The following is a 13,400-nucleotide window of genomic DNA, read 5'->3' on the forward strand; positions in this document are numbered from 1 at the left end:
ATGTAACTTACTAGTGAATTAAGCATGGTTTAGAATATATTTTTTTGCGATTGAAAGTTGTGATAAAGAGGAGTAATATTATTATTTTTGAACATGTCTCTAAATAAACCTACTACACTAATTAAATTTATTGAATGCTCATTATTGATTCATAAATAAAATGAATACTTATAATTTAGGTTATCTCAAACGCAAATGGAAGTTAATGAAATAGACTATAGCATTAAAAATGGTGGATTTATCAAGTTATGAAGAAAAACTTAAAAGAGAAATGGAAAAGGAGATCAATGAAAGTAAGGAGGGAATAGAAATGAAGATGAATGAAAATAGGGAAGGAATATAAAATAATATGAACGGAAATAAGTAATAAATAGAAAATAAGATGAATGAAAATGAGCCATAAATACAAATATCCATGATTTCCATGGAAAATATTATCTTGCAGAGGCTTCCTCAAAGCGATGTGTAGATATAAGGAAATCATGAACATAAGGAGAAGCATGTGGTTGAGAGTTAATCTCATATCGGTAGTATGCTTTCACAGCTTGGAGTAAAAACATTGAATCTCATAACCATAATCCTAGATTTCTAATCCAAAATCCAAATTAGCAAGGATTCAAGACAACATCAAGGAATCACTAGATTCCTAAGATCAATACAAGGAAGTTTGATGGTAATAATAATGTAGCATGTATATTTTATATGAATCAATACTTTGATTTACACAAAATGGCACCCTTACAAAAGTTGAATATTGCATCCTTATTTTAGGAACAAGAGTAACATATATGATATCAATGACTTTGCGCAAGACAAAAAAATAGGCTTAATATTAGTCAATTTTTAGAAAAGAATTCAGAGCACATTATGGAGATATTTAGGGAAATATATTATTTAATAAATTCATAAATATTAGACAAAAGGGTCTACTTACATAGCTCATTCAACAATCCCAAAAGACGACTTACATAGTAAAGAATATTTGGGAGGATAATTTGTTAGACATATTTTTGGTAACTTAAAAAAAAATCATCCGACGTGAGGTGCATATTATTCAACCTAAATCTGTAGACCATGCTTTTAGTGTGGAAATGAAAGTTGAAAGTAAAAATATGGTAACTAAAAAATCAATCACTAATAACTATAGCATATATCATGCTCCCTCTCCTTAACTAACCAGGTTGACATGTAAAAAAATGGATGAAAGAAGAGAAAAGGAACTATGTTTCAAATGTGACAAAAATTATCGTAAGGGGCATAAATGCAAAGATAATAAAATATTCTACATGGACTTTGACGAGGAATAAAATCATGATTTGGAACGACCACAAGATCTAGATCTAGAAAAGACTACAAGAATATATTGTCATGCATTGGATGGCTTCAATACTCCACAAACCCTCAAGATAGAAGGATATATAAAAAATAAAACAATAACATTGTTCATTGATTCTTGAAGTACACATAACTTCATCAAATAGAAATTAGCGAAATTTCTCAATTGTTTGATATATCAACAACCAAAGTTTAAAATAATGATTGCAGATGGTGACACCATAAATTGTCTACAGAAGTGCCATAATATAAGCCTCAATATGGGGGATCATTTGTTGGACAGTCCCATGATCCAAATACAAATCGATGGTGTTGTTGTTGTATTAGGGGTCTAATACTTACAACCATTGGGAATAATCACCTTTAATTTTCCATATATATTCATAAGGTTTACCTCAAAAGGAAAAGAATTGGTATTAGAGGTATCGAAAGGAAACCCTCTAAAGTGATAAGCGTTATTGGAATCACAAAATTATTCAGAAATGGGCACTAGGGTGTAATGGAACAATTATGTTCAGTAGATATTCAACATCAATATTATCTATGTCAACAGATCACAAAAAAGAGGTAAACAATTATCCCAAGGTATTTGGATTAATGCCGAAGAATCTTCCACCTAATTGAGATCACAATCGTGCTATTCATATGTAGCTAGGAAGTGTACGTGACATAAATGAAAAAATGAAAACCAAACTAGAAGTAGAAACAATATTTCAAACAATGATTACACATTTCATTATGGAGTACATTATCAAACAAAAGAACCTACCAATGGAAGAGATCACATGGGAATATGAGTTATTCTTGTGGAATAACTAAGATTTAGTCAAGTGTGCACGACAACATTTTTTTGAAAAGAAGGATAAAATTGAGACCTATTTAAGTCCCATGTTAACCCTAAAACCCCTTATTAAGCCCTAAAATTATTACATTTACATTTTTATGAATGCTAGAACCCTGCATAGTCCCCTTTTATTATAATTGTACCCCCTATTTTTTAAGGATACCTTGTTTAGAAATTCTCAAATATTGTCTTGTACATTGTATTCATTGTAAAAGGAGTTTTCCCCATAAAGGAGGAGTATAATTGTTCATTTCTTATCCTTTTTAAGCCTCAATGTTCATAACAATTCCGAATTTCCTCATTACCTATTTATTTTAAATTTCCTTAGACATTGTCGGTAACTTAGCTTAGAGAGGATGTGAAGAACTAGTTTCCTTCCTAGGATGAAACTGAGGAGACTACCTCCTTAAAACCAAAGAAGAGGGTAGAAAAATCCTATTCCTTTCTAGGCTTTATGTATATAATCTTCTACCTAAAAATCAAAACACACAATCCAAAGTAAGGATCTCGAATTCTAGAGTTGCTAGATAAAACTTGGCTCCAAACCGTTTCCATCTAAGAATATGGGGATAATACACATATAGTTTTATTAATGAAGCACCTAATTAGGGATTTAGTACTTATAGATAAGATCTCTTCAAAAGCGAGATCTTATTCAAATACTAATTTAACACTTTTCTTCTATCCCTTAAATATATCCTTCTTCATTTTTGCTTAAAAAAATCCTTAGAAATACTAGTTTGACACTCCTTCATATCCCTTAAATATCTCCTTCATTTGGATCACACAATCCATTTTTTTGCACTTCACTTATTGTCCTCTAACTACTGTGAAACCTCGTAACTGCTCCATGTCAAATAATATCCTAAACCTAGGTTCTAGAACACAATCCTCGTACAAAAATCTTTCATTCCATTTAATTCTATCTTTTATCTATGAAGATGGAAGTAATAATCTTCAAGATTCAAATCCATCGGTGATAACTTTTAATTTCAAACCGCCATCCACATCACCATTTAACTTTCTACTTTACCTATGAATGTGGAAATAATAATCTTGAGCCTAGCAATCCATTGGTGATAACTTCTAATTTCAAACCGTCATCCACATCACACTAAGAAACTTTTCCCTTGATGTTAGAAGTTCCTGCTTACTTGAAACTTTTCCCTTGATGTTAGGAGTTCCTGCTTACTTCTCTTCCTCCATTGTAGACGTATTGGCTTTTGGAATTCATTTAACTATTTTTGTTGTGGAGAAAAACAATTACATTTTGTATTATACAACATTCCACAAAGTCTAACTACAGACTTTTAATTATTTTATTTATTTTTCATAAAACTTCAATACACGAAGTTTTTTTTTAATTTTTTCTGTAACTTCAATACACCATCCTGCTTATCACGAGAGAGGAAACGCTACTAACTTATAACTATCTCATGTATTACATGAAAATCACGGACTATTAAAATTTATATTTTTTGTTTGCCACGTTTTTCAATAAAAACACCTAATTTTTATAGCAGGAAAAATATTTATCGCAGTTAATAAAGTAATTCCTTTTAAATAATGAATAAAAAGAAAATTTCAAAGCAGAAATTAACAAACGAAATGTAATATTCGGAATTACGCAATTCCATCCAATGAAAATAAGACGCAATTCCTTAGTCCCGGGAAAAGGCCAAAACGTTTCCTTGGCGATTATGAAAAACAGAATAGGCCAGAAATCAGTGTTACTAGGGTTCCAGAAAAGCTATATTCGTTTAATTTCCTGTTGGTTCTTCCCAGTGTTGGTTGTTAGTGGTCTGCTGCATTATTGTCCACTTTTTAGAGTCGCACATGCTGAACGCAACTATTAATAGTTGTGATCGTATCCCAGCACTCATCAAACAACAGTCGCTAACTTGAGGCTTGAGAATTCCTATTTCTCAGCTGTTTTATTTCGTTTAAACTGCAAAATGGGGAACGGGGATGTTTCAGGGGTTCTGACTGTGAAGGTCGTGAGAGGGTCGAATTTAGTAGTTAGGGACTTGATAAGGCACAGCGATCCTTACGTTGTCATCAAGCTGGGCGACCAAGTCCGTAACCTCTGAACCTACCAGCCTTTCGTCTTAGCATTAACAAATACTTCTCTTGGCTAACAAATACAAATAATGCCAAAAGGTTTTGTAGGAGAGAAGGATTTTTTCGCTTGGCTAACAAATACTTCTTAGTATCTTACACATGCAATATTTGATTCATTCTCAGAGTAAGAAGACTGGAGTCAAGTATAAGAGCCTTAATCCAGAATGGAATGAAGAGCTGACATTTACTATAGCGAATGTTTCTTCTCAAGATAGTTGCTCACTCATTGTGGTATCCGCTTTACGTCGAAGGCTTATTCATCCTTGTGTGGCTTATATATATTTATACAAATGATTATGAAGAAACATCTTTTGACAACTCTGAATGATTTGAAAATTAAAATATTTTTGTTGAGCAGTTGTTTGGATTCTGCAGGAAGTGTGGGATAAGGATAAATACACACGGGACGACTTCATGGGAAGAGGTGAAGTTGAGCTAAAGCCTTTTGTGACTCAATCCATTGATAGTAAAGGAAGCTACAAGGTCAATCATAAAGACTTGTACTTGAAGTTGCAAAAGGTTCAGTCTGGTGAATTGCACTTGAAACTCGGATGGCAGCCTGCGCAGTGAAGGTTTTGTGTATGAATTAGAATAAGACCGGGGAGGGATTATTATACACGCCCTCCGCACTCCCAATGGCAGGCTGTTATGTGCCGGCTGTTTGTAGTAAATATATGTATGTGTATTAATAGAATCTGTTTTTGTTTCATTAGAATTAAAAATGTGTGCTCCTTTTATTATATTTTCTTGGTCTGGTTTCGGAGTTTTTATTTGGTATCATTGCTTCAATGATATGTGCTTCTCGACATTTATATCGTATGCCGGCTATAAAATTTGTCCTCTGTAATCTCCACTATGGTTAAGGACAAAAAGAAAAACACATTTGTCCCCCCCGTATTCATACATACGGTTCAAATCTGCAAATTTCCTTTCCGGCTTGTATCAGCGTGAGTGGGCCAGAAGCTCACAACTTCCTAATTGCATCTTCCGATTGTTCGGTAAAAGGTCAAAAAGTTATCATTTAATGGATTAGATTGAAAGGTGCACAACTTTTTGCCGCGTAGTCTAACTGTGAGAAGTTGTCGTGAGATATTTTTGAAGTTTTATCTCAATATTTTACGATCGATTTTGTTTGGTTCTGTCATATATTAAGTGTTCGCTGAATCTATTTATTCATTTAAAAAAAATTAAACAACAAAAGTATACAATTTCAAAAGAAAAATTCACTATTTCAACAAATAATAGAAAATATCTGATGGTTACACTGTTCCACTATTTTGACACTGCTACACTGTTTTCATTCCCGGTTATACTCAATTTGTCAGTCTCCCAATAACATTAAAAAGGTTTCACAAAGAATACTTGATTATGGTCAATACTACTTCTCTACATTAATTCAGAAGTTCAAATAGGTTACAATAATCGCATCGCTACAAAGTATAAAATGTTGTGCATTGCAAGGTGTATGTCATGGACACACTAACATTTCAAATCGAACCGGTTCTATACCCAGCAGGATGTCTCGGTCTGGCCCATTTGAATATGCCTAGGTTTAGTATTATATTATTAAGAATATTTAATCCTCTGTAACTGAGTATTTAATTTAATATTGTATAATCATGCATGAACCGTTCTTCACATGAGATGGTTTGTTAATATTCTATATATTGATTAATTTAATATTATCCAACCAAATGCTTATTATTCATTGATAACACATGGATCCCACAATGAATATAATATCTCATGAAACTTACTGATTTACTGTTAACCGGTTCACAATAGAAATCGTCCTAACCCGTTCTTCACATGAGATGGTTTGTTAATATTCTATATATTGATTAATTTAATATTATCCAACCAAATGCTTATTATTCATTGATAACACATGGATCCCACAATGAATATAATATCTCATGAAACTTACTGATTTACTGTTAACCGGTTCACAATAGAAATCGTCCTAACCTTGAAATTGGGTCGAAATAAGCTTTGCGTGAGAATTATGGGCGAAATATTCTAATGGCACAAAGCAGAAATATTCTAATGGGAAATTAGAAACTATCGCAACAAATTAAATATTTATTACTCTTTGACTTTTCATTTACAAAACTCATTTTCATAAATACTCACAATGTTTGTAAAACTAAACTAAAAGCTAAAAGGAATGGCTTTATAAAATAGCAAAATTACAAATGATTAATAAACAATTTGATATAACATTAAATCTTAGATTATTTAGAAATAGTTGTATAAATCTGATACATGAACATGCCTAATGGAAATAAAAATCAAGCTAATTGCAAAAGGATGTTCAATATAAGTTCTCTACAACTTTGAAAGAACATATTTGTTTAATATAAATTAAGGTAGAGAAGAGGAAGAAAAAAATGGCCAAATCCAATTAATGAGCAACCGTGTTGTTGCCTTAGCTATAAGGAAAGTTCAAAGCACATATTGGCTTAATATAAGTTAAGGTAGGAAAGAGGAAGAAAAAATGACCAAACCCAAATCATGAGCAACCGTGTTGTTGCCTTAGCTATAAGGCAAGTTCAATATGTAAGGTCACTATTTAGATGACTCAAAACTTTATGATTTTAAGTTGAATACTTGGATACTATAATAGTAGGAACTATGCATTTTAGTTAGTTAATTTATTTTGAGAAATAAATAATCACTTAGGTGGATTAGTTAGTTATAAGGATAAACTATGCATTCCCATTTGCCAATAGTACTGGAAAATCAGTCCAGTATGTATATGTATATATATATATATATATATATATATATATATATATATATATATATATATATATATATATATGAAACGAGTGTAGATATAATATTCAGAATGAATGCTGCAAGCCACATGAGGGAGTTGAAAAAACCATTTTCCAATCGACACTATTTAAGGAGTAATTACACTCCAAGAGATTGGCAAACAAAGAAAATAGTTCCAAAAAAAAAACTAGCCAAGGAAGAAAGGTAGCAAGGAGAGTAATAGCTGGAGAAAGATGCCACGAGGCTACATATGAACTGACGAAGAAACTAGAAATAATGATGGCTAGAGATAAAAACCATTAGTCCAAAATTCTCTTTTCCTTGGAAGCACTGTGGGAGAAAAAGACAATGGCTTCCAAGTCACCGATGGGAGATAAATGCTGGTACAAGACATGTAAAGGATGACAAAGAATGAAACTGAAAAGTGGAGTAGAGATTTCTCTTCTCAAGATTCAAAATGACTAAATAGATTACATTGTAAACATCAATAATAAATAATTGAAGTAAAACTCGACACCTATGGAGTAGAACTCAATTAGAATTGAATTGTCTATGACACCTAGTAGACAACATACTCAAATGTGATGACACTTAACTCACAACTAACTGACATTGAGATTAATATCTGAACATCCCTTCCTAATCTCAATTGTAGAGAAACTTACAATACCTAATTGTTCTCTTTGAAATTCAAATACATTCTTGCCCAATGGATTTGTGAAAATATTTGCTAGTTGATCTTTGGAAACAAAAAAATAAAGTATTATGTCCCGATCATGGACAAGCTCAGGGGTGAAATGAAAACGAGTGTCAATGTGCTTGCTTTTTTGTGGAAACCATCATTTTTTGATAAAGAAATTGTTGAAATATTATCATAGTAGATTGGAGTTAGCTCCTTATGAATACCTGAAATATCTTTCAATAATGTTCTCAACCATACAACTTGACAAGCTGCTGAATTTACTGCTACATGTTCTGCCTCTGTAGAACATATTGATACAATTGATTATTTCTTGGATTCCCATGAAATCAGGTTGGTTCCAAGATGAAAAGCATACCCTAAGGTGCTTTTGTGATCATCTAAACTCCCTACATATTCATTATTTGTATAACCTAAAGTGAACAATTTTTAGAATGTGTACACAAAAAACCATAGTCTATTGCCACTACAATATATCTTAAGATGATTTTTGTAACATTCCAATGAGAAATCTTAGGTGACTGCATAAACCTCGAGACAAAACTTGCTACAAACATAATACCATGTCTAGTTGAAGTGAGATATAACAAGCTACCAACTAGACTTTATATACTGTGTGGAATCAACTAGTGGTGCTACATCATCTTTGCTCAATTTTGTGCCTCGAGCAACTGGTGTATCTGCAAGTTTGCAATTTCTCATTATGAAAACTTTTGGATGATATCGGTGGCATATTTTTTTTGACCGACAAAAATTCCATTAGCATATTGATGAATTTCAATGCCTAAGAAGTATTTCATGACTCCTAGATCTATCATATCAAACTTTGTTTGCATCGCTTCTTTGAAATATTCTAACATCATATTTCCTGTATAAAGAAGATAATCTACATAAAGGCATACAATAAGATTTTTACCTTCTTTCAATTTGGTATACAAAGTTGGCTCATCATTTCTTCTGCAAAAACCACTTTTGATGTGATAGGTGTCAATGTGACTATACCAATCTCTTGCAGCTTGTTTCAAACCATACAAAGCTTTCTTCAATCTGTATACCTTATTCTTCTATCCTCGAACTTCAAAACTAGGAGGCTTCTGTACATAAACTTCCTCCTACAATATACCATTTACGAAAGTAAATTTTACATTAAGCTGCTAGACTTTCTATTTTTGTTGATTTGTTGTGGACAAAATAGTTACAACAATGTCTAGCCTTGGTACTGGAGCAAATATTTAACCATTGTTGACACCAAACTATTGTGAGAGTCCTTTGGAAACTTTCCTTTTCTTATGTTTCTCAATCTATTCGTTTTCATTTATTTTGGTCTTATATACCCATTTTACACCTATTCTGGTTTTGTCTCTTGGAAGATTAGCTCATTCCCAAGTATGATTCTTCTCTATGTCAACCTTTTCTTGGTTCATTGCATCTACCCAATGATTTTTGTTAACTGCTTCTTCAAAGTGAGTTGGTTGAGATGAAAGAAATGCAAACATATTCTGTTGGTCAAACTCATACTCTTGATCATATATTTTTGTGATGATTCTTGTCTTCTTATTTTCTTCTTAAGATGTTTAATCACTCGTGGATTCAGTGCTTGAAGATGTACCATTTTCAGAATGGCATGGTTTTTATTCAACCTATAATATTGGTGGCTATGGTGGATAAAAAGATTAACTTGAAGCTTCATCAACATGATCAGACCAAGATTTATTTTCAATTTTTTTTACATCTTTTATGAAAAAAAACTTCTTTGTAACTGGATTATAAAGTCTATAGGCCTTTGACTGCTCACTATAACCTACAAAAATACATCTTTCACTCCTATCATCAAGATTATTTCTTAGCTTCTCAGGAACATGTGAAAATGCTATTGACCCAAAAATTCTAAATTGAGACACATTTACCTTTTTACCATCCCATGCTTTTTGAGTAACTATATCCTGGAGAGTGGTTGTTGGATATGTGTTGAGAACATGCACTTTTGTTGAAACTGCTTCATACCAATAATTGTTTTGATAACTTCTTCTCATGAATCATACCTCTAGCCATGCTCATGATTGAATGATTTTTCCTTTCTTCCACTCCATTCTGCTATGGAGTATATCTTGTTGCATTATGCATTATGTTTCTTTGTTGTTGACAAAATCCTTTCAAGTGATTGGCGTTGTAGTCTCCTTCTCTGTCGGATTTGAGTACTATGAAAGGTTCTCCACTCTTCTTTCCTACTTCTGCTTTGAATTCTTTGAACCTTGAGAATGTATCTGATTTTTTTTATAGAAAATTTACCCATGTCTTTCTGCTATAATCATCAATCAATGTCGGAAAATAAATACTACCACCAATAGATTGTGTTTGCAGTGAGCGACATATATGAGTATGGACAATCTCTAAAGGTGCTTTTGCTCTAGAGGAGGATGTGGGAAAGTTGTCTATTTTATTCTTGGACATAACACAAATTTCACAATTACAGTCTCTTTCATTCATAATAGGGAGACCAATTACGATTGAATGTTTCTGAAGGTGACTTAGACTCTTGAATGGTATGTGGGCATATCTAGAATGCCATAGTTGAGAATCATCTATTCTTGATACACTTTGAACAAAAGTCAGATAGAGATTTCGACTTCTAAGAGTCAAAGGAAACATCCTATTCTTGGTTTTTTGAACCTTAAATATCAGTCTTCTATTGGGAGGTTTGTTATAGATATAACATATGTTCTATTGAAATATTACATCATAGCCATATTCCATCATGTGTCCTACACTAGCGAAGTTATGCTTCAGATTTGGAATATAATAAACATTAGGAATGTATTTCCATTGATTCCATTTAGTAAGAATAGGAATAATACCTTTTCCTTCAACTTCAATGCAAGGACTATCTCCAAGAGTAATTCTTGATCTTATGGAAGCATCAAGATAATAAAGCATATTTTTGTTACGTGTCATATGATTGCTACAACCACTATACAACAACCATAGATCCTTTTTTTTAGTGTCTTTAGAAAGATTATATGAAAGAAACATTGCTTGAGAGGATTCTGCTTCATTGTTGGAGGGGTGGACATTGCCTTTGTGCTGATCTGACTGTTTCCTTTTGCATTCATGTTCATAATGCCCAAATTTATTGTAGTAATAACATTGGACATTAAACTACTTCTCTACGTTTTGTTTTGTGGATGTCTCCACTACTCTGCTACATGACGATGTTCTGATCTGACTCTGCTCTGGCCTCTCCCTCTACCTCTCTTATTGTTGCCTCTATATCCTCTACCTCTACCTCTTGCAAAAGAAAGTTGTGCTTTGAAAGCCTGTTCCACGGAATTTTCTATCAAGTTGAGTCTTGTTTCATGTGCTAGAAGCAACCCAGTCAATTGTTCTACTAAGAAGGTTGTAAAATCTTTGGATTCCAAAATGACTGTTACAATCATGTCATATTTCTTGGGCAGACTTCAAAGGACATTATGAATAATTTTCTCATCTGAAATGGTTTCAATGATGACTTTGATCTGGTTCACTATTCCCATGTCTTTAGTCATGAAGATCCACATTTTTTGTGTCAGTCGTCTTTAGAGTTTCAAATTGTTATCTCAATGTCCATAATTTCAATGTCTTCACTGTATCATTATCTTGATACGCAACTTTCAATATTTCCCAAACTTCATATGTTGTGGATGCGGCAATTATCTTGTCGAAAATAGCGTCATCGACTGAGTTTTCTATCCAGCATTTGTCTTTGTGTTCATTCTTTTTGAGTTTTGTAGTTGCATTCCTTTGGTTATTAGTCATGGCCGCCCATGCTTCTTAAGAAACTCTACATATGCAAAAGTGTATCCCAACACTATTGGGCTTGCAAAAACGCCTTCATTCTCAAAAACCAAAACTCATAATTTTTTTCCGAACAGAATCAGGGTCTGTGGCAAAGCACTAGAGAAATCCATTTCTTGAAATACACATTTCCTCTTTTTTTTTTCTTTTTAAAACATCCCTTTTAAAAAGTGAAACACCCTCTTTTTTATAAAATAATTAAATTAAACATCACCTTCTTAAAAAATCTCTTTTTTTTCTAGCTTTTATTTAATAAAAAAAACTTTAAAAAATTATAACAAACCATCTTTTAATCCTCCCTTTTTAATACTTCTTTTAAATACATAACATACCTTGCTATACTCTAATCTTGGAAAGAAATATAGTTGACTCTGTTTGGAAGGTAATTATTACAACAATATAACACATTGCATGTGAACGTAATACTATAATTTGTACACCTCTTGTTTAGAACTCGTAAATTACAATAGATCTTGACATGGTGATATTTAGAGATATAATAAATGTGTTAAGTATATTCCTTTTTATTTAAAAGGGAAAGAATGAGGAAAACAAAAAGATAAATGAAGTGTTGCATGTGAGACTAATATTAATGTCTCCTATCATATGCTAGTAACTCTAAGTTGAAAAAAAAATTGAAGGACAAGATTAGAATGCCCTAGAACTGACCCAATAAAAGTTAAAAGTTGTATAAGGTCCTAAACTAAGTTTTTGATATTTAAATTTTCACAGTCATTTCATATTTAAAGGTGAGGATATATGTTCCTATCCTGGGCTACAGCACAAAGGAAACAAAGGCGAAAAGTATTGTTCCACTATCCACATCATTTCCTTTCTTTTCATTGCATATACGATTCAATTATATAGTGAATATTGTCCAATCCGTTATTTCTCTTTTTAAAGGTTTACATTGCTTCATGTGTAAACTTGATTTATTTATTGTGAATTCTCAAATTATTTTAATGTACAAAATGAAATATATAAATCTTATTATGCTATGGAAGCACATGTAAGAAAAAATTGTTAAAATTATTTACTTATTATTTGTATTTTGGAAACTCATTCATAATTTTCCATAAACACGTTTCCAACTTGCTAACAATTTATCAAATTGGAGTTACTATCGATTGAAAGGTTAAATATTATACCATGTTGAAAAACTTAAAGTTGAATGGAATGGCATTTGTGATATGATTCACCAATGTTGCAATAAATATATGTTTCACTATTCGATTTGATTAATAGATTTCTGTTGATAAAAAGTGCTAAACATAAGTAAGTGTGATTGCAAATTCTGTACTCATTATAGTAAAAAATTCTTAAATCGCATAAGACAAATAGAATATTGTGAGGCATGAAAATTATTATATTTTCTAATTATGCAATTTTATTCCATGAGCATATAAAGAGTTATGGAATTACATTCTATGAAATAATTCTCCCAAAAAATATCAAAGATGCGATTTTTTTTTTTGACAACTCACATATTAGGTGATAGCAAGTATCTTACTCAATAGATACCTTATTATGAGAAATGGTGTCAATTATGTGAAGAAAATTTTGGTTTGACAAACTCTTAAGCAAATGAATAAGAAAATAACTCAACACTAAAGAACTTATAAATTCCAAGAATCTTTAAAAAACTTCAATAATATTTTTATTGATATTCACATTAAACAATAATTCTATCCCCCCACATTTAATGGAAAAAATATTCTTTACAATACCTGAATTTCCTTTACATGTTACATGTATGACCTCTTGTACATGTTGGAATCTTGGATAATA

At 31.9% G+C, this 13,400-nt stretch overlaps 1 protein-coding gene across 1 annotated transcript; it reads left to right on the forward strand.

Annotated features, from left to right (window-relative positions):
* Positions 1-3,965: 3,965 nt before the first annotated feature.
* Positions 3,966-4,995, forward strand: LOC149207009 (protein C2-DOMAIN ABA-RELATED 5-like). Its single transcript, XM_089393836.1, has 3 exons — positions 3,966-4,254; positions 4,424-4,531; positions 4,676-4,995. The coding sequence occupies exons 1-3, from the start codon at positions 4,135-4,137 to the stop codon at positions 4,868-4,870; spliced, it is 423 nt and encodes a 140-aa protein (XP_089249962.1). The 5' UTR covers positions 3,966-4,134; the 3' UTR covers positions 4,871-4,995.
* Positions 4,996-13,400: the final 8,405 nt, after the last annotated feature.

The sequence above is a fragment of the Pinus tabuliformis genome, chromosome 1_2, assembly GCF_031772625.1.
Source record: "Pinus tabuliformis cultivar Carrire ecotype Pingquan chromosome 1_2, CPIR1, whole genome shotgun sequence".
NCBI lineage: Eukaryota > Viridiplantae > Streptophyta > Pinopsida > Pinales > Pinaceae > Pinus > Pinus tabuliformis.